Source organism: Wyeomyia smithii, chromosome 3 (assembly GCF_029784165.1).
Source record: "Wyeomyia smithii strain HCP4-BCI-WySm-NY-G18 chromosome 3, ASM2978416v1, whole genome shotgun sequence".
Lineage (NCBI taxonomy): Eukaryota > Metazoa > Arthropoda > Insecta > Diptera > Culicidae > Wyeomyia > Wyeomyia smithii.
Window position 1 is genome coordinate 112099987 of NC_073696.1, and position 26577 is coordinate 112126563.

At 37.6% G+C, this 26577-nt stretch overlaps 1 protein-coding gene across 12 annotated transcripts in view; it reads right to left on the minus strand.

Moving 5' to 3' along the window:
- The window catches only part of LOC129730152 (lachesin-like), a 145391-nt gene that overhangs the window by 66899 nt on the left and 51915 nt on the right, over positions 1-26577 (minus strand). For all 12 annotated transcript variants that reach the window (XM_055689234.1, XM_055689235.1, XM_055689240.1 and 9 more), the window contains exons 5-6: positions 17700-17858; positions 17001-17129 (exon numbers count right to left, since the gene is read on the minus strand). In XM_055689234.1, coding sequence (XP_055545209.1) covers positions 17001-17129; positions 17700-17858 — 288 coding nt within the window. The remainder of the gene's footprint in view (positions 1-17000; positions 17130-17699; positions 17859-26577) is intronic.

Sequence of the window (26577 nt, forward strand, 5' to 3'; positions counted from 1 at the left end):
AAGCTCGAAAAATTATTGGAATGCTTGATCAAAAATATAAAATTCATTCTTTGACAACAAAACGATTGGATAAATAACTCAAGCGCTAAACCTTGGCCTACCTACACGTTCCCCCTTGCCGAATGTTTTATGAAAAAAAAAAAATGTTTGTCGTGCAACACTACCTACTTGTTTACTAATAATAACTGTTTGTAAAGTACGCAACCAATAACTACTGGGTTACCTATAATATCTGTTTTCGTATATAAATACGATTGCACTACTCCAGATGTGTTAGTAACAGTTTGCATTTTGTGAAGATGAATAAAGTGAAAATGGAATACACCAAGCCCAAATACTGTAAACCCTTCCCTGATCATCGGTGCTCATCAAGCTTACGCAAATTAAACTAAAACGTTATTGCAAAATTGAAATTTTGAACAGTCAAGCTCATTTTGATACGTCTTTATCAATTTGTGATTCGTGTAGCTATTGGAATGATAGTCAAGCCACCATTCATCCCTTCGTTGTTTACTATTCAGAATCTGGAACACTTAAGAATATCAGCTTCATCATAATATCGGAAGTACTCTATCATGATACTGTTGCGGTTCAGGTGTTCATTGCCAAATTAATGAGTTTTTTGAAAACAACAATACAGTTGAAAAAAGCGATATTAAAATCTGATGGAGCTGCCTCACAATATAAAAATAGAAAAAACTTTGCAAGTCTTTGCAAGCTCAAAACAAAATATAACGTCGATGCAGAGTGGCATTTTTTTGCGACTTCTCATGGTAAAGGCCCATGCGATGCAATTGGTTGCATATTAACACGAATGGCAGGAAATGCAAGTTTAGCTAAAGAACATGAACATCCCATTATAAGCGCAAAAGAAATGTATGATTGGTCTAATCAGAAAAGTAATATAAATTCATCAAAAATGTCATTTAGTTGGGTATCATATGAAGAATATGAACAAGGAGTAACAGAATGGAGCATTATTTTCAGAAAATCTGTAATAATAGCTGCCACACAAAAGTATAACTCTTTTGTTCCAATTTCAGAAAATAAGATACAAACGAAGCTGTTTTTAAAAGATGACGAATCATTTACTTATAATGTACACAGTACCAAAAAATGAAATTTACAACTAATACAAATGAAAGCACATAACGATTTCTAGCACATAAAGTGAAAAACATATACAATTCCACACCGTAAATAATGTACAATACAGAATCGTTTCAAGACATGTAAATTTGTACGTTAATTGATATAAACTTAATGCTTCGAATATAAATATGCATGCAAATTCACAATATATTCATTTACTTTGCATGTGAATATAATGCCACACGGAATATTACGTGGTTTCCAATGCTCCATTTATGTGCATTTAAAGTAATGTAAATTTTTTTTACTGTGTATATAAAATATAAGGTGAAACTAGTTCTGTAAAGTATCTATGTCATAAAAAATATGTTCCTAAGATAATAAAACTCGATAATAAATATTTGATTTTTATATATATTTATATTACTTAGAACATCTAACTCTTTTCTTGAGAACCGTTCGCCCAATCGTTTTGTTGTCAAGGAATGAATTGTATATTTTTGATCGAGAATTCCAATGAACGTATGGTTTTCGCTGGAGAACCATGGACAAATTAGGAAAAACGTGTATTTTCCTAAATAATTAAAATTTTTCGAGCTAAAATTAGAAATAACTCGAAAACCAATGCCTTTAGAATGTTTACTACCAAGAGCTTTTTGATTCAAAATGATTTTCCGCATCTTTTAAAATCATCAGAATACAAATATTTTGAAAAATATTTGAATTAGAATTTTCATAAAAAAATTAATCTACCATAAAAAAAATATTTTTCATTTCTCCATCCTGGACTTTTTTTTAAAGTTGCGTATTAACGTCAGGTTTCTTTACAAAAAAAAAAAATAAAACAAAAATTCAGCCCTTTTTGGTAAAATTGAAATTTAATGTTTATTTTTAATTTTTTTTGGTAAAAAAAGTTTTTTTTGTGCAGTGTATTTTTTTTTATGGTGCATTTTTAATTCCCTACAACTCATTCTCAGACAGTTTTTTTGTACAACCAACGGTTTCTGGGCTACAATGCTTCGAATAAAACCTGTGCCAAAAGGCATACGCCCTTTTAGAATGTAACTCATGGGTGTAAAAAATCTCTCCACCTGTGAAAAATGCTCAGTTTGCTAAGCCAAATACGTGTGCAAAGTTTCATTCAAATCAAAAATGCTCGATTAAATTTTCGCGTATTTCCAGGCGATTTGAAATGATTTTGCTCATTATCACAATGTCAAGTTCATTGTTTTATATATGACATATGAAATTGCTTACGACATTTTAACACCTTTGCATAAACATGCTGCAAAGCCATTAGCGTTCAAAACCTTCATTTTTACAGCCAAAATATTACCTAGTTAGAGCAATGAGTCAGTTCTAGAAACCAGAACATGATGCACCAACAACAACCAACTTTTAAGTACATAAAATGTCATAACACATTCCCACTTTAGTGTCTGGATTTCTGTTCCGTGTATAGCCACTGTTGTTTTCGCCGCAACACACAACAAGCATCGCCACACTTTCGAGTCAAACATAACGGAAAGAGGTTGAACGTGGCATAAGCTTTTACCCGCTAGAAACACACCCGTTGACAGACCAACAAAGTGGCAAGAATTAAGTTATAAAAACAGATAGAGTTCGAGAAAATATGAACTCAAGCACACTGATGCTCTGAGACACCCCGTGCTAATGTTTTCCCTCCTGACATACAGTTTCTTGGCACATTTTCCGGCTTTCGGGTAGCGTGTTCTTGGTTTATTTTGGTGAGTATTTTGGAAGATTCTTTTTTAGCGAGGATTATACTAATGTGTTTTCTCTTTTCCTTTGCTGTCGCCTAACGGGTTCTGCTACACAGATTAACGAATCCAATAAATAAAGTACTACAGTCGAAAAACCTGACACATTTAATCGACGCAAATCCCAAGCTGTTGGGTTGGATCCATCGCTCATAATAATAATGATTTCTAGAAATCCTTAACTAATCACTAGCTCTCTCCTGAAATACACTTCAACGTGCCGGCCGACCAAAAAATCACTACAACTTTGCGAAAGTTGTTACCGTTGAAACTTTTTACTGCTCAGCCTCAAGAGACTTCAATGAAAAATTTAACCTCTACCGGTGAACGGTCCTCTTAAACGGCTCTAAAATTCAAACCACCGATTTACATAATGGCCTACACAATAATTTGGCCCATTTGTGAGCTTCCTCCGCGCAGACACGTTTACCGGATTTTGTAAATTGGCACGAGTGAAAGTAACCGAACACTGCCGCCATCAGCCCTACCAACAAACAGCTCGAGTCCTCGCCATCAGACAAAATTTGAGCACACGGCAGGAAAGCTAATACGCAGGGGAAGTTTTCTGCTTAACCAAAAGTGGCTGTCGGTTGTGTGCTTCCCTGTTCGGAAGCAGGAAAACAAATGGAAAGTTGTAGCCAAAAAATCCGACCACAACGAGATGTTTTCCCGTCTTCAGCCCTCCGCCAAGCTCCACCGAATTGCCACGATGTAGACATAATCGTAAAATGAATCGCATAATAATTTTAATGCCAGTCATAAAATCAACACTGTGCTTTTCTCCGGTGAAGGGGGAGTCGGTTGACTGTGCTTGCTTTTTCTCCACACAGAATTGTCCATGGGATAGTAATTTTTCGGTGTTTCTGTTCAGAACTGAGTTTGAAGGATGCTAAAATTGCTGTGCTTCCGAATGCATTGGCGATGAGAGGACTTGAGCGAAACATTAAAAAAAAAGTTTTTTTTGGTTGTTGCTGCTGATGCAACCTGCAGTGTTGCATGCAACCGTACTAGAGTGTTGTGAACATGTTCGCATGCTTCCGAGCAACGAAAAAATAGGTTCAAATAAGCAAATCTACATTCACAATGAATCGGATTTTGAAAAGGGTTCGTTTTCCGCTTTTTTTAATGTTTCTTTGGCTTGCCCTAAGACCTCGTATTTGTCACCTTTTGATCTGGTTCTGTAACCAATGTCACTTTTTTATTAGTGAGTTTTTCTCTTACCTACCCAATTTCAGAGTTTTTGTTATATTCATATAGGACGCTTCTTTGCAAATCGATGCTGATCGATCATTTTCGATTCTGTTGAAACTTTGCACAGTTGTTCCTTTTTGATAAAAAGGTCATTTTATGATATCAGCTCTTCGTGTTGATCCACGACTGCAGTTTTAAAAGGGCCTGTGAAAAAATGTGACTGATGACATTTTCCATATCACATTTATTTATCTCTTCCAAAGTACATTTATTTATTTCTTTAGCAGATTTATTACGTTAAATTTCACATATTATACTCAAATTATCACTTCAAATACAATAATAATATTCTAGAATCCAAAAAATGGAAATACCTTTATTGGATTGGATTTGAAAATTTAAGCATGTTTTGCAGAAACCAGAAGTTGCGAATTCGGATTTCAAAATGAAGCATGGATTTGATTCCTGGCCTCTGGGTATACTTATAATAGATTATATTTGGTCACTCAAGGCTGTTTATCAGAAACTGAATACCGCCGTCTTCGCCATCGAAATACCTCTAGGTATTTTGTAATCTTAGGATGTATTCCGGCAGCCAGAAATAGTCATCTGGATTTTTCGCGTGATATATTGGAAACATATTTATCTAAGGGAGCATACATGAATGACGTGCTTTTCTCAGGTTTTTATGACTCATAGACCGTTCCGATAATTATAAATACACTGGCGATCAACCGTCATTTTAAATAACGTGCAGTATTCAACCAAACGTTGGCTGCGTCCTGTTGTTTACATCCAAAAGAAACAGATGCTGTCATTTTTTCTAACATTTAGTGCAAAATTTTGAGAATGCGTTCTCCCGAGCAAAGATAGCGAATTGTGTACAAATGGGGCACCGTGAGTGGTCTTTCTATAAGAAAATTAGCCAGAGAAGAAGGTATAAGTGTCGGAGCAGCTCAAACCGCATGGCGGAAGTATTGTGAAGAGTGCACATTTACTGATGCCCTAATACGTGGTAGAAAACCCGGGCCTGTTGATCCCACAATGGACAAAAAGGTTAAGGAATACTACAAGCGGCATCCTTCAGTATCAGTACGAGATGTGGCGAGAAAGCTTGGAACCTCGGCGAGTAACGTTATGTGTGCCATAAGAAGAATGGGTCTGCAGACCCGTCGGAAGCAGAAGCAGCCAAAACGAAATCCACAACAAGCTGAATCTGTGAAACCGAGAGCTCGGAAGCTTTATGACAAACTTCTGACCAAAAAAATGGGGTGTGTTATCATGGTTGACGAAACCTACATAAAACTGGACTATAAGACTCTGCCAGGACCGCAATTTTATACATCACCGAAGGGAAAGTATGTCCCTGGACCAGTGAAAGCCATTTACACCGAAAAATTCGGCAAGAAGGTAATGGTTTGGCAGGCCATTTGTGAATGTGGGGAAATATCACGTCCATTCATTACGAATGACACAATGAATGGTAGAGTTTACGTGAAAGAGTGTTTGCAGAAAAGGTTGTTACCCATGGTTAAGCAGCATAACAATCCTCCAATCTTTTGGTCCGATCTTGCTTCCTGCCATTACTCTAAGGATCCACTAGGGTGGTCAATAATGTCACATGTGTCCCAAAAGAGATGAATCCTCCAAACTGCCCTGAAATTCGCCCTATTGAAACGTTTTGGGTTTTGACCAAGCAAAGCGTAGGAAATATGTCAAACCAGCGGACAATGTTGAAAAATTTAAAAAAGATTGGCTTAAAGTGGTAAAAATGGTCGGGGAACACACTGTGCAAAAGCTTATGAGTAGTGTTTAGAGAAAAGTTCGAGAACTCGCGTATTTTACGAAAAATAATCCCAACTTGAATTGAAACTGGAAAGAAAACACTTATTATCTATATTTCAGAATAAAATGACCCGATCTTGTATTTTTTGTTTTATTCAAGAAAGAAGATGTATTTAAAATTTTCGGAACAATCTATATTAAGCTGGCATCGTCGACAGAGCACATCTCACTACCGCGGTGTCTACCCCGAAATCGACGGCCTCTATCGAGATTTCTGCTAAATATAGTTTTTGTCGGTCCTCTGGTGTTCTAACTACATGCCTAGTCCAAAGCATACCGTGTTTTATCCGCTTGACTACATCCGCCGATTTGTAAGCTTGGTACACTTATGGTTCAAGCGTTTGCGCCAAACACCATCTTCCAGTTCGCCCTCAAGAATTGAAGACGAGAATTTAAGCTTCAGTCCGCAAAACTTAGGATTGAGTAAAACTTCGTTATGATGGAGCCACTTCTTTGGATGCCAGCCCTCTCTATAGCACCTTCCAATGCGAATTTGAACAATAAGTTTTACTACCCGTCACACTACTTCAAACCATTTAACAACACGAAAGCGTCCGAGGAAGTAAAGCCGTTGGCGCCGGTCCGTTAATAAACGGGTCGTGAGTTAGGGTCCTGGGTGTGGAGTCACCTCCCTGGGCATCGGTGATTGGCCACAACAGTGGCGGAACTAGACCGACGGAAAATAAGCGAGAATAAAAAAAAAAAAAGTGTTCCTTCCAACGCCTAGCCACTTCCGTTCTATCAGTAATCAGGTTCCCCTCCTTATCGTTGCACATGACAGGGGCTGACACGTTCCGGTTTCTGATTCCATTTATCTTCTTGTAGAAGGTTCTCGCACCGTGCCTAGAGAAGCAACCTTCCGCCTCCACAAGAATCCGCTCCCAATGCTGTCGTTTCTTCCGGCGATGGAGTCTTTTTTCAGCAGTTCTAGCCTCCCGGTATCTTCCTACGCTCTGACGAGTCACAGTCGTGGCTAACATGTGAACTCTGGCGCGGTTCTTTTCATCCGTAGCTCGCTGGCACTCAGCGTCAAACCACTCATTGGACGTGGCTGTCGCAGATGTACCCAACACTTCTCCCGCTGTGATGCTGATTGCACTGTGGCCACATCCAACTTGATCTTCGATTCGCTCATCAACCTTCCGCAAGTACTCTGTAGTCACTTCTCCAGTTGATTGTCGTCCTGGATTTTAACACGTTGGACAACCGGGCGCGAATCTTGGATACCACGAGATAATGATACAAGTCAACTGAAAAGTGCCGACCATCTATCAGAACATGGTCGATCTGGGACAGGCCTCTCCATTTGGGTGTCTCCAGGTGTGCTTATGTATATTCCGGCGTGCAAAATAAGTGCTACAGATAGCCATACCTCTGGCTGCAGCGAAATTGACAAGCCGCAGGCCGTTGTCGTTCGTAGTAGAGTGGAAGCTTTCTCTACCAATCACGGGGCGGAAGAAGTTCTCCTGCCCGACCTGCGCATTTGCATCCCCGATGACGATTTTGATGTCGTGTCCTGGGCACTCATTATACGATTTTTCCAAGAGCTCATAGAGCTCCTCCTTCTCTTCATCGGGTTTATCGTTGGTTGGTGCGTACACATTTATCAGGCTGTAGTTGAAAAATTTGCCCTTAATTCTCAAAACGTATATACGGTCACTGAACGGCCTCCATCTAATTACACGCTTCATCTGTTTCCCTATGAGCTCGAAACCGACTCCCCTTTCTGCTTTCACGCCGTGACTGTAGTAGATGTGGTACTTGAATGAAGTGCCCGCAATACGATCTACTGCCTGGAATTCGCATTCTCCCGTTTTCGGCCACCTCACCTCCTGTATGGCAGCAACCTCGACATTTAGCTCTCTAGCCAGGATACCTGCACGTGCTGGTTCGAGTAGAGTCCTTATATTCCAAATGTGGAGTGTGGTTTCCACCGGGGATTGGTTACCCGATCTCCGCTAAGGTTATTCGTATCCCGGTAGGCACCTCGTGGAGGTTGGGATAGGAGTTGCTGGACAGAGGTGAATGACCACAATGGGGTCTCAAGTGACACGTGCCCAGCCGTTTACCAATTTGCCCATTATAGTATTAAAAAATTACAAAGACTTTTTCATTTTTTTTTAACTTGATACTTTCTATACCTACCTTAATGTAGCTCAAGGCTTCTGAAAATGATTCGACTCTCATTGTATCGCAAAGCTCTCCCTGCTCCCCGCACGTTTGGTACATAACCCTATAGCCACTGACGACAGCACACACATGCAATGCCAAACGGGCTGTTATTTTTCATCTTCTTATATCTGTTGGTTTTTCTTAGCTGTCGCTGATGACAGCCAATAATCCCCTGCATCCTGCGGCACGAATCCGACCGAGATGTCAGGTGATTATGATTCACAAAAGTAAGGCCGATTCTATGATGAAATGGTACGAGAGAGTGATGAGATGGTACGAAATACGTTTTTTCTTACGTGGGGAATAATATCAACAATGGAAATACATATGAAACGGTTTGCTTCGTATTCATTATGGCACCGGCCTAAGATAAAAGACAAACGAAAAAGTGCGATTCAATGACAGCCGCAGCCAATCAGCAGACTGTCAACAGCGCAAGCCAAGCCAGATGTCCTCAAAACGAACAAAACAAGGCTATCATGTCTGAACGAACAATATAGGGGAACTGCTCCATTACTCATCTCAGCCCGTATATTCATCTCATTCAACAAGTAAACACAATTGAAAAAGGAAAAAAAGCATATTTTCTTCTTAAACCAATCTGCTAATCGATGGAATGAATTCTTCTTAGTTCACTTTAGATTCCTCATGAAGTATAATCCCCAAAAACTCACTTAAAAGCACTAAATTTGATATTATAGTCGGGCATCTGCACTCGAAAACTCATTTAATTCAATCACCTACCTTAGAAAACAAAATCCGCGCATTGTTCTATACGGCTACAATGGGACTCGTTCAGCAGCCAACCAAAGTTTTTTTCATCACTAGCGGACCACTTTTTATTTCAATCACTAAACAAAATCACTCACTACACCAAGAATACTTCAATCTTTGAAATGTTCACCTTAAATTTCCTAAAACAAGCTTGAATTAGCAGAAATTTATGAGATGAATTTCTACAATTCCTAAATTTCAACCAAATGTATTTTCATCTGTTTTCACTGCGTTGAAAAAAATCAAGAGTTGCCAAATCAGTTCCTGTTAATACGAATAAATTATACTGAAAATAATGAATTATTACGACATAATTGACATAAATCGAAAGCACAGTAGTAGTTACCTAGGTAACCTACTACGACGGGCTGCGGCTACGTTCATTCATAATAATGTGTTTCATTCATGATTGACAGTGTGATGAATATGGGGGCGTCGTGAGATGAATAATTGAGCAGTGATTCAAGTTTTAAGATGGATATGGGAGCGTTGTGAAAAATGGTTTTGTTTTACAAAATTTAGAATAAATCTAACCAATTATACTAAATATACAATGCTAAACGATTCCATAAGTGTACTTAAGCATATTTAGTTCATTTGTTCAATGATTCCGTGAAAATTTAGTGTTTTACCTGTGCATTCTTCGTGAATATCGGATTAATGAGATGAATAATGGAGCAGTTCCCCTACATGAGCCGTCGTGTGCAACACAAGATAGTTTCGTTGCTTTGTGTGAGCTTTAGCTGTAGGTGAGCACTCATGAATAGCTTATTCAAGAGGCTGTTAGAGTAAAAAGAGAGAGCTGTTGTCAGTATAGTTTCGCACCACATTCTTTTTACGAAGCCTGATTTTAATGTTAGGCAAACCGTTTGCCCGCTGCTTACTCGGGGCTATTTAAAACATATTTGCACTCCCATTCATCCATTCAACCATGTTTTTCTATAAACTTTGAATCCGACATTTCGAAAAAAACTTAACGTTGAATGCCACGCAAATTCGCAAGATTTCTCAAAATCTTGATATCATTTTTTTATCAAAAGTCCATTTTCAAAAATAAAAAAAATCATGGGTATGCCATTTTCTAAAACATAAATACTATAAATAAATGTTTATTTCATAGGGTAATGTATCATGATCCGACCAATTTAGACTATTTTCAAGGTACATCGCTTTTCATGTCACATTTTCACCATTAATATAACATGTAATCATAAATAATATATATTTATCGGAAAAGTCTATTTGTCTAGTTTACAAAAATAACAATTTATAGCAAATCTGACGTAAATTTATTTAAATAAATCGTTTTTACTGACCATAGAATTTGTATCATGATCGGACCAGGGTGAATCATGATCGGACCAAAAAATGTATCATAATCGGACCAGTGTGCTTCTGTGACTTTAAGCGATTTTCCGCTTCGCGTGCTGGACTTTACATGCACGGTGTTTGGCTTGGGCTTGATAAATTATATATTTTTTCGTGATGCTCAAATTATTTTCAAATTATTGCGAAAACATTATGAATTATATTTAAGCTTCCAATACGGCAAATTTGCTTATTCAATTTGTGGGTGTTTTCTCGGTATCAGTTTCGTTTTACCGATAGCTCACTCCACCAGCACAATTTTGAGAAAAGATGCATGACCAACTTGTAGTCCCCAAATTTCCGAATATTGCAATGCTCTAACTTTAATACCTGAAGTGCGATATTCAGCCAATGGTACTTGTTACGGGAGTTACCTCACGGTGAAATATATTTCACTCTCACGCTCACTTCCTTTTTTGAGACCTATTTCCGATTCCACCTAAAGTGAAGTTACAAAATTAGCTCCGTGAAGTGAGATTGAAAGTGGAGTGAAAATGAGAGTGTGACAAGTGAAATGAGTTCCCCAGCACAAAAATTTCTAAGTCCCAGAAAGTCAAGTTTTTCCAATAATTTTTTTTCTCGAGGAAACACCAGATCTCGGCGTTTTACGCAAGTATCAACAAAAATTTCCATATCGACAATCGCATGAACTGTACCTTTCGTAAAAGTGCGACTCAAAGCGATCAATTTGACACACTACTTCCTTAAGTTCGATTGAGTTGAAATTTTGTATGAGAACATTTTTCGGAGAGAAGAAAATTTTAAGCCTTATCGCTAAACGAAATTCAAAGATTAGTTTCCTTTGCCGCATCTCAAAAAGTAGTTAGGCTCAAAAAGAGTATTATTACTGAAAAATAACTTTGATATACATATTATCATTAGATCACAAATCAATCAATTTTAAAACCTTTCTCACCTTCGTGAAATCATTTTACCGTTTAAAATAATCGTGGAAAAAATCCACGCAAAACGTCACTTATAAATTTTCATACATTTTAATTTATCACTCTCTCGTAAACTATTCGAAAATTCGCGGGAAAACTGCTTCCTAAATAAGGATGACACTGAGTTATATTTTCCCTATTTGAAGCATAAAGGGTTTTTTACAGTGAAGTTTTGAATGGTTTTGCTTTAGTTTGCGTACCTTACGTCGTTTTAGAAAGGTTTTATTCAATAAAAAATAAGCCTTATCATTTATATTCAGTTCCAATCAATAAAACGTGAAACCCTTCATTGGATATATCAAGCATAAGCAAAGTAAAACGGTGATGTCTCAGAAGTAGGCTGGTCCGATCATGGTTCAAAGCTGGTCCGATTATAATACAAAACAGGCGCGTTTCGCGTTTCACCAATAATTCAAACTTTAAAGCAAATATTTCATATAAAAAGTGTTCCTACATTGAATTTAAATGTTACAGAAGCATATTACTGGAAAATATACTGCAATCTTTAAATATTCGGTTCTAAAATCACTGCTTGAAAACAAGACTTGGTAACAATTGTCAGGGCAAATTGTGCTCGAAAATAGACCATTTTATAAAACTTTTTTAATAATAGTAATACTTAAGTAATTTAAATGAAACATGCTGAACATCATCAGAAGAAGTTTTTTGATGATGCGGGTACATATTTGATACAGTTTTTTATTCAATAGTTGAAAAATCTCGCATATAAAAAAATGGTCCGATCATGGTACATTTTCTGACTGGTTTTTAATACTTTAAAAATCGCATTGTTTATCTTTGACCTTAACTACGCTAACAAACGAGAAAAAAGTTTCTGTAACCAGAAGAATGGTTTTCAGTTTTAGGATCCCGGTTGACCTGCTGGTGTTTAATCGAAATCACCAAAGGCTGGCAAGAGGTTATCCACAAATATCCCTCTCCCTGAATAAATTCTTTTAAAAATAACTCCCCCTCCCCAAAATCTTAGTAGGATTTTCTTGCAAAAATATTAAAATTGATTCTAAAATATGTTATTTTTAATGTAATATTTTTTAATATTTAAGACATTAATAGAGAATATAATACAAAATAGGTTAACCAACTGAGTTCATATCGTATTAGAGAAAACAGAAGTGAAAATTAAGGAAACAAAGTATAGTACATAACCATTCGGCTGAGGTGAACTTGCTGCTTGCCGAAAAGATATTTTTTAAACGATTTTATAAATTTGTAAAAAATATTGATAGCAAATGCAAAATTTGTAGATTTTTATAAGCTGTACGATAGAAAAAAAAATTAACAGTTATAGTTTAAAAATAATTTAAGTGTAATCATTGGTTTTGGTGTAATGAAACAATCACACACGCCTTTTAACATCTAAACCTTTTTCATTTGTTTCGCACAAAAAAAAAATACAACCGTATTTTTTGTCAAAAAGCAAAGCCTTGGTGTTGCATTCCATATCGGAACTCGACCTTCCGTTTAATCATACACAACAGACATCGAAGCCAACTGTTAAGTGTACTGATCCTAATGACAATAACAGTCTCTCCCGAGCTTAGACTCGAACATTTTTTGTCAAGGTTATGAAATAAACAGAAACTCCTGCAATTTCTCATCCAGTCAAGTTTATTCAGCGCTCAACCAACACTGCACCCTAAAGCGTTCCAGCACCAATACCGGAAGGAAAAATTTAAATTCTAATACCAATAATCCATTCCACCCCGACAACCAGCAGTAAATGATGGCAGTGGAAATTCGAACAGTCACCCGATGAAAGAAAAATCGCAACTTCATTCCGACGCTATATCATCCAGCCTGCTCAACCCACGTAATCCTGTTCCAGCCGGTAACCGTCGTCAGCGTCGCTGATCTATGAACCGTGGCACGGTATACAGGCGAAGGAATCGCCAAAAAATCGTTTCTCGGTGATAAAATGTAAAAAAGAACGGCGTTTCCCACCCGTGTCTGGTTCAAATGCGGTATTTTCATTCTCCCTGCGCTAGATGTGTCCTCGCGTCAGCTCACAGGCAGCCAGCAGCCACCACTGGCTTGGCTCATACATAAAAAATTAAAGCTACACTACTTGATGTTGATACGGTTAGGATTTACTTCCTTTATCTGTCTTCAAATTCACACATGCCCCCAGGGAGCGTATGAATTGGCTTGTACAACATCGATCGTGGAGAACCGCCTGCTACTACCAGAGAACGAAAGAATAAAAGAAAGAGTGCAAGCAAGAGCATCCGACTTGGGGACTTAAGGCGCACCATTGGGGAAAAGCGTTTCTTCCGTAGGCAAGGTTAGCAAGAGAGAGAGAGAGATGATTTGGAAGGTGTGAACGAAATAATAAAAATAAATATTTGAAGCAAATCAACTGCTAAAGCGAGATCCACTGGGAACAACGAAGCAGTTGGAGTGGACGGACACTCGTAGAGACTGCCACCGTGAGAAGGGTTGCCAAATCGTTGGCATCGTTCAACAAGGTTGCCTGCTGAAAACTTTCAGTAAATGAACGATTTGGTATTGTATTTCTACGGAAGAATACTTAGCAGTTGTCGATATTGGCCTGAGCGTACAGCATTGCTTTTGCCTCTCCCCAAACATCTCGTCTAATCCTTGAGCCGGTGTTATCATTCAAGATGCCTTCGATTGAGCACATGTAAGCCTTCCGTGAAAAGCGAGAAAAATCCCACCAACGACCACCAACTGTCATACCTGCGACGGGTGGGGCATAGGATGTAGCTGGCAAACTGAGGATACCGTACAGCTTGAGTTTTATCTTTTGCTACATCAGTGGCTTAATAATCCGAATTACAGCTTTTACACCGTCCTTTTTTCTGTGTGTTTGGCACACTTGATTGAAGATCCACTGTATCTGTGAACCAATGCTTTTATACGGTTCGAAGCTACTGTGGAAAGAAAATCGAATATCACGTTTTACGGGCGGCCGGATAAGGGAGCACGTGCAATCAAATAAATTAGGATTTTTACATTCCTTCCATCGCCTGCGGTTAGATGGTCAGATGTGTTAAATGACGCTCTGACTGCGTATCGGTAGTTACATCGCAATAAATGTACCATGAATAAATGTAATAAAATATTCACATTGATCAGTATTATTTGTTATGAAAAACTCTTTCGGAATGTTCTACTAGTTGCAATCATACCCATTCTGAACAGCAATAGCTATGATTGTCCCTTATCAATGTTCAACCAATAAAAAGTTTTGTTCATTGTTTCTAACCGAATGAAAACCTCAATTCCACAATAAAATGGCGATTAAGTTTTGATCCTTAGGCACACGATTGACCGCAATCCAATGGGCGTAATGACACACTTCCAGGAAGCATTATTTAACCACAGGTCGCATGATGCCAAAGCAGAACCCACCTTGCCATTTCTGTGGGGATTAAGGAGAATCAGACAGTCGTCGTTTTAATGATGTCATAAAGAGAGCAACTGTACTCGAAGGCGAAACATCTTTCTATTGCGGCACTGACAGTTGGTTTACACTAGGGTGGTCAATTGCACGTTTGTCGGAGAAGTATTAAGCAGCCGAACGATTGCTGAGCTAAAACATTGATGGTAGGAGTAACGCAAAATAAGACCCTACCCTAGCCAGATTTTGAATCGTTCTGCAAAGGGAACGGGTGGGTTGCCGTACAAAAGTGTTGATTGTATTTGGCCCCATAAAAATTTGCGGTTAGAAGATTTGACGACTCTTGGGGATAATGGTTGGTCCCGAACGGTAAACGGAATGTTGGATCAAATTGAATCGCCATCATAGGAAGATACCGTCCCTTTCATCCGGGATATTTGTGATAAGCTTCCCTAAGGCACAATCGAGAGCATTGGCAGAGAATCTTCCACAACAGCCGACAATAACTGCGCTGTTCGTTTCAACATCAAAACTGTAAAAAGAAATTAAATATTTATGATTTTCTTTTCCTCTAACGTGGGATGCACATCAAGATGTTTCTGATTTCTGCTGTCGGCAAGCGAATTCATGACAGAGAGCAACTTACTGTCTCATACATCACAAGCGTGAAGATCTGCAATCTCGTTTCCTTTACAGATGAGGACTCGGCCGTTCGTCTATTACAGCCCGCAATAACAGAGTGCAGAGCAAGCTACATAGTATGAAAATTATATTAAAAAAAATCCTTTGAAGTCGACTTCAGTTGGATGAGATTTGGCTAGTCGAAATAAATAAACCAAAAATTAATACCAATATATATTCGAATGTACAATGTAAATTATTATAGATAGTTCGTTGCAAGTATCAGCACAATCCACGGCTCATAGAAAACTGATGGTATATAGTTGCGAAGTATCATCACTTTCCCATATACCAACATTCTGCTTTGCCGTGTCTCGACTTCGTGTTACCCGCTAGGTCACACAATGGGATAACTGATGGTGTTTGTGGCTTGGCTCCCTTTGTGCTACAGCTACTAATGATAATTGCTTATCAATGAGGTATGTTCGAGTGGAGCTAGCGGTGGCAATATTGTAACAACAAAACACCGCCAATCGTAGCCATTCATGCACAACACACTTATAGAGTTTACCGGCACGTTCGCCATCTCCCACGCCACCTCGGTGATGAACGGAAAGTATTTATTGTCCTTGAACGGCTCTTCAGGGATCGAGCCAATCAGTGAAGCGCTTCGGGTAGATATTATAAGTCAACTGAATGGCGCTTCGAGGAAATTGCGTGGAAAATGAGCTCATTGACAATGCAGATTAAGACACGGCCTCTATCGCTGTAAGCATGTTCCATAAGCGCATTGTGCTAAAACCATCCAAAATGATGTGCCATACTCATAAAAACGAATTGCTTAACTTTAGACCATATCGAACAGTACTTATGCGCATATCATGAGCAAGCATGTCTATACTAACATTTAACACCTCTTTTCTTTTTAATAGAAGAAAAAGGAATGTTGCAATGTTGTAACGAAAAAAAACCCCTTTCGTACTTTATTAGCTTATGAAATATTTCAACCTAACCATTTTAACCATTTTATAACCTTTCTTTCTATCATAAAAAACGCAAAATGTAGCTTACAATTGGACTAAATGTTCAATACGGTCTTTCAAATTTACTGTAAATATACATTATTAATAATTCCACTAGAAAGATTTATAGATATCAACCTTAAAACAATATCTATCGATTATAATAGAGTTTTTTTGTGTCAAATATCTTATGCGATTTTTTTTTGTGATTCATCTGGATCCCTATATCAAATCGGACCTGAATTACTCATGTTTTTATTATCTTCCTCTCAGGCATCTCAACAAAAGGTCGCTTATCATAGCTATCCACCCCTACGAAGGCAAATTTCACAATGCGTTACCAACAGGTTGAATATCCGGTGTATTCAGCTAACCGGATGTTAACTTTCCGGTAACAATGATACCCTTAATTACCCTTGCCAAAGAGGTGACAAATTTAACGACTTCCCGGTTAATCCATTTTGTGAAGGCAACTGGTTCATTAGAAACCCTCAATTTCCATATTCTTTCCGCTGTTACCCGTTTCACTTTGCGCCGGCTGGCTGAACTGAAACAAAACCCTTTTCCTGGTGCTAGTTAGCATAAAATCCTGCCAAGTGTGGATGGCAGAAGAGGCAGCAGCAACTCCGCAGACTTGTAATTTGAATGTGATGCAAATGAATTTAATTTGAATTGCCGGAGAAATTATACCGTGACCGAACAGCACCCCGTTTTGGCGGTGAATTTTTTTTCTGAACAAGAAAAAATCCTCCACTGGCCAGCACCAAGATATCATACAATGAATGTGTATGTGTTGTGGTATACTTACAGTCAACGCTGACTTTAATTCGCTTCGACACCGTCGGCGGAACACCGTTGGATGCAATGCAGAGGTATGCACCCATGTCCAGGCGGGAGATTTTCGATATCTCCACTGATTCGCCATCCCACTCGAGCACTGCAATTACCGATCCGGCAAAGGCGACAGGAAGAAAATAAGGAAAATTTATTAATGCAGACAGCTAGAGTGTTGGTGTGGTTTGGGATGCTAGCCTCAGCGAAAGAATGGCTTGCAACGACACACGGTTCGGCAGCAGTTGTTGAAAACATTTTCTCTGCGATTGGTTTACGAGAGTGAGAATTTCGGAAAGAACAATTAGCCAGTTGAAGAATGGTTTCGCTTACAAAGGTCTGCGCTTGCTGCTAATTTAGTGCGATTCTCTGTGCACATGTGGTGCAGGAGAATTATTAAAACTTTCAATCGATATTATTCTATCACTAAAAATGGTTGGAAAAGTTTTATGAGTATAATTTATAATCAAATAGCAAAAAACTTGAAAAAATGCTAACTTTTTAAGAAAATTTTGCAGATTAAATGACGAAGAAACCCAATCACAAAACGAAACTGTAAACTGCCCGCTGCGAGAACAATCTTATTATCAACAATGATTTCCAATATAATCCAATTACCGAAATGTCGTTTACCGTTCTCGCTGCGCCAAAGTCCTGCCGATCGTTCGATACCTACCACTTAACGACTTATTAATAGTTATTTTAGAATTATCGTCCCGCTTCCACTTGACCAACGGATGGGGACTGCCGGTGGCGCGACATTTCAACGTCACGTTGGATCCTTCCCGGACAATAACGTCGCTCGAGCTCAGCGAATCGTCAATGTTCGGCGGCACTGAAAAGAAACGAAAAGCAGAAGGAAAAGTCAATGGAATATCCCAGTCGCCGTGATGGGTTCGCTGCCGTGTAGCAGAAATCGAATCAACGTGATGAATTCTTCGCTACATTGCATGAAGGTTGGTTTTCTGTGTAAGGACTAAGCGACAGACGACACTACAGGTGACGAATAAAAGAAAAAAAATCTACGATTTTTTATCCACAGGAAATGAAAATAAATAAATGTTTAAACTGAAATTGTTTTTTTTGCTCAACAGATTTCTATGCTCCTTATAGTTAAAGGCCTGTTGCTGAATGCAGATGGATGCAGGTATATTTTACTCCCAATCGCTAGGGTGATTGTCAAGCTGTTCAACCGTACTGCAATACGATGGCTGTGCACCGAAGAAACACGGAAGCTCTCGTTTCGGATATTTATGCCCCGGATGATGGCAATGATCCTAATGCGATTTAAATTTAAATTGAGTTTCTCCTTTGCACAGTACAGCAATGCGAAACTCTGCGGAAGGTTCGATGAATTACCAGGTAGTGTCCAGAATCGATTCGTGATTGTTTTGCCGGAAGTTTGGGAGGCAAGGTAAGTATTTAAATTGTAGGTCAGTGTGACGTTGTCGTTTGCTAAAGACCAAAAACGAAACGAGAAACGGGTGTTAAATTTGTAGTCGGTAGGTGTTAATGTTGTGTCAACCAGTCGACAGATTGAGCGTAGTTGATGTCATTCTACATCACCATTGTTGGTTATAGAAGTTTAGATGCAATTGCAAATGCGTATAAGTTGTGGCAAATTTAAAACTTTAAACTTCATTCTAGTTCAGTGAAATAATTTTGCTTCCAAAACTGAAAAACAAGTAATCCAATCCATTTTCACCTCTGCGCTCCGAAATAAGCCAATGATTTGAATCTAGATTCGTTAACTGTTGATGCATATTTTCGCAACAAACCAAAAATCAAACAGAAGATTTATTGTGAAAAAGTTCATTCCTACGAGTCTTGTGTCTTCGTAAATCCTTATTGAACATGGTTATTGGTGATTATTTCTAGAAGTAAAAATGATTATCAAGTCAGTATAGTTCAAAAGAACTTTTTCAAGGTCTATATTATCAAAACTATCAAGTGTTTGACTAAAACAAGAAAGTTAAACATAAAAGTTACATTTAATTTTGGATACTATTATTTGATCTTCGCGAATCAATAACATTAAAAATTGCTTGTATATATAAACTGAAAGTATATTGCTGTGCAGCGCAAATAATAAAAATGTCTCAAATTACTTTCAGTGGTACGGTATTTCTGTTATTGAAAATTAACTATAGATAGTCTGCAAGATAAGTAAAATGAATTTTCATAGCTTGGCTTCACAAGTTATGGGAGCAATAACAGATTAATATTTGAAAAATCTAGGCATTCGAAAGAGATGCTATACAGTTGTAACACTAATAGTGAAAAGACATGTAATTGTAATCTGATATTTTTGTATTATTCGACTAATTCCTTCAATAATAATGTATTATTACATTGTGTTTTTGTAGCCATAACTGAACGAAACTTTGTTTTTTTGGCGAAAAATAGCAGTTTTATTAAAAAACAGGAGAGGATCCCATGGAGCGATGGGATGAGTCTAATCGACACTAAATTAAATTTTTTTATGGTGACCTCACAACTTTCAGTTGAATCAAAATGCCACATAATCGTCATTTGCGGGAAGTGATACTTTGCATATTTCATTGAAAGAAAACGACGGCTTAAGCGCATCGAGAGTTAAAACAATTTCCAGAAATGGTGCTCAAAATGAAGCATCGTGCCGTGATTGGTTCTGCCGCTTTAAAAATAGTAGGTTTGATGTGAACGACCTTTTCGCGTGTCGGAAAAGCAAAAACCTTCGAAGACGATGAATTGGATGAATTGCTAATGAGGATCCATGCCAAACGCAGGAACAGCATGCTTAGGAATTATCCACCAAACCTTTTCAAGCGATTGCATGCTTTGAGGACAAGAAAGTGATTTTTGACATATGTGGTAGTTTGGAAAAAATTGTAATAACTCGAGAACGGTTGAGCCTAGGAAAAAACGATTGGGTATATCTTTGGTATGACAATGATGCTTATGCCGCTAAGGCAAAAAACTCTAAGAAAACATTACAGTAATTTTGTTTAATATAATTTAAATCTTAACATATAAAAATATGGATCTGTCTGTCTGACCCATACTTGATACAAATTGGCTTGAAAATTTGTGTGCAGGGTTTTTTTGGTGCCAGGAAAAATGATTCGGATAGTTTGAGACCCCTCCCGCTTCTGGAAGAGGGCGTGTCGCCCTCTAGGGGGTTACACCCATGAGGAAAATTTTCATTGGTATCACCTTCAAAAAGGTGAAATAAATTATCAATTAGGTGCTCTCACAATTTTTGATTTCACTGTAACCTGGTGAGGGTGACACCCAAACTTTCCACCCCGGGTATCACCCGGTCACGCTACGCCACTGTCTGGAAGGGAGGGCTATCATACCAATGAATCACGAATGTCTGCACAACTCGAGACTTAATTAAACAAATGGAATTAAATTTGGTATGTGGTGGTTTTTGGGGGCAAGAAATATTTTTTAATGGTTTGACACCTCTCCCTACTTTGAAAGTGGGTGTGAGTCCCACACGAATAAAACAAATATTTTAACCTTTTTTTTCGGAAAATAGTTTAAAATGATCGGGGTTATGTACGAAAGCTAAAAATCGACTTCAGACACCATTTTTAAATCTGAGACGGACACTTTTGGTTTCTGGTTCTTGGTTTGGAAAACATCCAAAGCCTGAATATCTCCCAATATCGGTTTTTCTGGAATTAGAATAACGCCCAGAGGCCAGAAATTGACTTCACATGTCATTTACCTCCGGTTTCTGGGAAACATACGAAAGTAACCAAATACCATCCAATATGGATATTTTTGTAATTGTGATGATGGACAGTCGCATAGAACAGACAGCATTTTGAATTGTAAGATGGCAACTTTCGATTTTTTGAAAACCGTCGAAAATGGCTAAATACAACTCAATATGGATGAGAGCGGGGGCCTAGTGTGGTTGGTAACGTCTCCGCCAACCACGCTCGACGCCTGGGTTCGAATCCCACCGCCGACATAGGTGTCGATGGTTGTGAGGTGGCGTGATCCACTCACAACCAACCCAACTGGTCTAGATTCAATCCTAGCCGACACCGGGAGATTTTCTGAGGCGAAAAATCTCTGGGATCACGCCTTCCATCGCATGAGGAAGTAAAGCCGTTGGCGCCGGTCCGTTAATAAACGGGTCGTGAGTTAGGGTCCTGGGTGTGGAGTCGCCTCCCTGGGCGTCGGTGATTGGCCACAACAGTGGCGGAACTAGACCGACGGAAAATAAGCGAGAACAAAAAAAAAAACTCAATATGGATGTTTTTTAATGTTGCCCAGAGGCCAGAAATTGGGTCCACATGCCATTTTGAAATATAAAATGACGATTCCTGGTTTCTGGAAAACAGCTTAAAAACCTATACCTAACCTATATATATATATATATATATATATATATATATATATATATATATATATATATATATATATATATATATATATATATATATATATATATATATATATATATATATATATATATATATATATATATATATATATATATATATCCAGAATCGAGATGATTGTCTGAAGCCAAATGTTTATGGAATTATTTAAAAGGAGAAGGCTTTTTCGAATTTTTAAAAGTTTTACTTACGATCACTCTTGAATGCAACAGTATTTTTAACGTAACGGTCACGGCTTTACATACAACCCTTCAGATTTTATATCTTAAATAATGCTTAATATCGACGAAAAAGAAATTTATTGCGAATGTGTTTTCAAATATAGGTAGTTCTGTATCGTTGGAGCCATGATTGAGTGCACTTGCAATCCTGACGATATCGTTGATTTGAATTCTATTTTTCCGAATAAACTTCTTGAAAATCAACATATTGTATGAATACATTAGCAGATTGTAAGCATAATCACGGAGAAGTAACTAACTATCCTACGGATCATGCTTCGAAACCTTAACCAACCAAAGTTATGTAATGAGACAAGATGACGTGAAGCATCTAGAAACCAATGTATTACAAGCAACGAGACTTTAAGGTAAATTCTAGGACAAGGATGCTCTCACTCCGATTAAATCAATCTTTCCAAACGTCGTTATCTTTTGAGTTTGAACGTATCCAATATCTGCTTCATCATGAATTTGCAAACAATAAACAATTCGCACGGTCAATCTTTGGATGTATGGGTACTCTATACAGAAATACATATTCCAATATTGTATTTTGCATATTTTGCTTTGAAAATTGCTTTTAAAATCATACTTTCTGGCAGGAAAAATAGCACCACTGATTCAGTCATCGCACACTGTTTCCAAAGCTACAAAAGCATGATCGATGTTATTTTGACCCAAAAAACTCGATTTTAGAGCCACAGTGTCTTCTGTTAAGTTGTTCCATTAATTATTTTCCATGTTATAGAAGTAACAGTTTTGTGAATAATCCACTTAACAGTGAACAGCGAATTTAAATTTTGTCATTTTTGCATATAAAAATTCAACGTGTTCGGCCAAGATGTTTCATAAGAAACAACTTTGTCAAACACACCAAACACACCATGGAGTTTTCTACAGATTGACACTAAAAATCCGTTTTTTCAATTTTACCTTTTAGTAGTGGTTTTCTACGATTTTTAAATATTCTACAATGTTGTTTGCTATAACAAAACAAACAATGTCTGCGAAGAAAATTTATTTTTATCTCACATATTTGTTTGGTTATTGAGGTAGATTTGTTGGGTTGCGTATTTGGAGTACAAATGGAGTCGAATGGTTGTGACGTAACGTGATGATATTTTATCTGACCAAAACACTTGCCTTTCATCGATATGGAAGAAATTAAATCAATTTTTTTTCAAACATTCGTTCTGGTATACATCTTGTTTGATAGCCAAACGACTAGGCTTGAACCATGATATAGGCAAAGAAAAAGTTTTTCTGTCCACTACTCTGGGTTGAGGTTTGCAGGAAATTACACACAGTCGAAACCGAAAGATTTTTGCTTTCAAAATGGTTTACCGTGAACTTTTCACAAAAAATGTTGTGTAGTTCATAGCAACACAAAAAATACTGACATGATGAGAAGAGAAAGCTATATATACTTTAGGATGGGACAAAAAATAAATGTTAGCTCCCATGCCTTTTTCGTGTTCCTTGTATAGTACTCATAACCCTCCCAGCTGGTCTCAAGGTACGATGCTGGCCTAACAAGCCAGTTGTCGTAGGTTCGAGTCTCGGCTCGGAAGAGACTGTTAGTGTTAGTTGGATCGTAGCGCTGGCCCCGCGATTTTTGACGTTTCTATACGATCTTGTATGCAAATATCCACTTTTTCAAAACTTATTCTGCAGAGATGTCCGTTGGTTCCCAAAAATTTATTGGTACATGATATTAGTAGCAAATTTTCCTAAGAAAACTCTTCTGGAGACTATAAGGCTCTACGAAGTTTGTAAAAAGTGATTTACCACGAACTGATTGAATCCAGCAACACTGCTGCAGCATGCTAATGTTGCAAACTATCTTACGGGTGAGAAATAATTTGGCGTTGAATTAAACTTGAAAGTGTGATTTTTGCTCATAGTATCTTTGAAGAAGGTTCCTAGCTTAATTTTACGTGATATTATTTTTTATCACGTGGTTGACTTTGCCACAGCAACATGCGCCAGTAGTATTGCTAGAGAAATTGAATCTTGAGCCGTTCGCTAGACATTCAATCAGTTTGGGGTGAAGAGCTTTTTCTGCAAACATCGTAGCGCCTAATGGTCTTCAAAAGAAATTTTCCCAGGAAAATTTCCTATAAATATCATGTATCAATATATTTTTAGGAGCCACACATTAGGACATCTCTGGAGAAAAAGTTTTGAAAAAAAATGGAATTTTTAATATAAAATCGTATGGAAGCTTTGGAAATCTGGCTCAAAAAAATAGTAACACCGATCGATCTGAAAATTTACACAGTTGTTATACTGCCGGTACCCGCATACTGTCCCATACTGATTTTGGTCACTTTTGAGTTATCATCGGGAATCGACTTGATTGTTATCATATTTTCTGAAAAAAAATTTAAATTCATACTTTTGTATGGAAAAACATGGAAAAAATACCAGGTTGTTTTTGTCCCATACTGAAAGTACCCGCATTACAGTCCCACTGCATAGTGGTACAAACTGCAAATACATGATTTTGCTCCAGATTAGTGTATATCGGATTATTTTAGGCATATAGAAGTATGTCATTTAATTAACTAGACTAATGTTGTTTTTCTATAGTACAATCTACGTTGCCAATGATACTGCCGGTTGCTGGTTGAATTTATATGTGATGGGACAAATTATGCGAGTACTTTTGAAATGTACCCGCATATTTTGTCCCATTTTGTCTTTTTTTCAAGTTATATAACGTAAAACCAATTGCATCCATGGTTTTTTGTTCTCAACGATAAACTTGTGCTGCCATGAAACTGTTATGGTCATTGGTTCTGGATGTAATAGCTGGAAATCCGAAAATTCACGGATAATATTAAATCGCCGTTTTCTCAACATGTTGTTTTTCATTATGGGATAGTATCCGGGTACCGGCAGTATAGGACCCATAAGAAACAGAAAACGTGCATGAGAGCGAAAAATTAGACTATCGCCTTTTTCCCATATAACCGTGTCCCAGTCTAATTCACATAATCTCCTTTCTCTATGAGCGTGTTTGTTGCGGAGTAAGAGAGTGTCAAAAAATTGCAAATTTTTAGTTGTCGCCCAACATAAAAACTTATGGACGAATATGACCGAGGTTTTTAGGGTTTTACCAGCAGTCTTTATTTCAATTTTGGTGTGTTACCTGTACGAATCCATGGTACTGAAATCAAAGAGCAAGCATTACAATGAATGCAGTACAGTTATATCTAAAGGATTTTTATTGAGGGGGAGGCAGGGGAGCCATGGTCCCTGGGCCCCACACTTTGAGGTCCCCCACAAAAGTTCACTTCACATGACTCATGACTAAAATAACTAAAACTTCAATAGAACTAACACAACCCTTCTATAACCTTCCTTTAAGGTGAAACGGGACGAAATCCAAGCGTTTTTTTTATCATTGTTAACGGTACATGGTTACCAAATTTTTCATATTTTTGATGCCATAAAATTCAAAAGAATCATAATAATTTGAACACTTTCTATATACTTCTATATTCTACAGTCAAACCTGTTTCTATGCAGCTTTTTTTGTGCGAAATTTATTTTGTACGACTTTATTTATGCGATTATTTTGTGCGACTGTTTTTGTGCGAATTTTTTTGTGCGATATAAAAATGGGCCACTTCCGACAACATTTTCAGCCATTTAGTTTTTCCGATTCTTGGAATGAATTACAACGCATTACATAAGTTTTGGTCAAAAAATTACTATTTGAGCCAGTTTTACGTAGGAAAAGTTACGAATTGCGAGCCTGCGAAAAAAAGCGGTTGAAGGGATTAGTATGTTTAAAAAAGTAACGTTTATCAATCCGATGTTTTAAAATTGTTCTCATAGGTATTCTAAATCAGAATCAATAACTTTCGAGCTATTTTTAACTGAGAATTTTTTTAATGTGGTCCCTATCCACCGCATAAAACAATTTTTTTTTCAATAATGTTGTGGAAATATTGTTTTGATGCTGCACGTGAAGTTTCGAATGATTTTTTTATGCGATTTATTTGGTGCGGTACCTATCCCTCGAACAAAAACAGGGTAGGCTGTATATATCAGCGTAACCTGCTGCTGGCTACACGGGCGCAAAATTTGAGATAACATTTAATCATTTCAAAGGTTTTACGGTGTGCAGACTGGTTGAATTAGGTGCTCTGATGCTGGTTTAGCAGTTTCACAAAAAATAATTGCAGGTTAGTTGAAAAATTAATGATATGCTATGAGGAATTTCCGGAATGCGGTAGTATGCAGAAGAAAGCTATCGGTCTTCACATGCTTAGATTGCGTCCCGTTTCACGTTAACTTATATTTTTGTATGACATATACTGCCGTTCTACGCATAGTTGTCCCATGTTACTTTTGGTCGATTTTCGTTTTTTATCACCAATGAGTCTATTTTCATGTATATTTTTGAAAAACTTTCAAAAATAACATTGTTTGTTCCGAAAGTCTTGAAAAACCATACCAAATCTGTTTGTCCCATCGATGATTTTCTACACATGTTTGTCCCACTAATTTTTTTTTATTCTAATCGATTCCACTAATCACTAATACCCATATTAACAACATGGGAAGTGCTACAGAGCAATAAAAACTTCTCCTTGCAACGTTTGGCTACATTACGGGTGTCAGAAATTCGGTACCGAAAATCACTTTGCTTGATCATTTAACGTTCATATCTTTGTTCGGAATACATAAACCTTGTGTGCTGGTTTGTTATCTGAATGCCTTTCCTTTTCGAGCATAAGAAGATAAACGCATGAGATTCATACTAATTGAAAGTTATAAGAACTGTCTTTTGTGTGTAGCCAAAATGGTGGAAGCCTAACAACGTTCAAATATGGGCAATCTGAAAAAACAATTCCCCTTTGTAATTGTAAGTCATCTGATACTTATTCAATTAACTAATCTTTTATCTCGACTATGA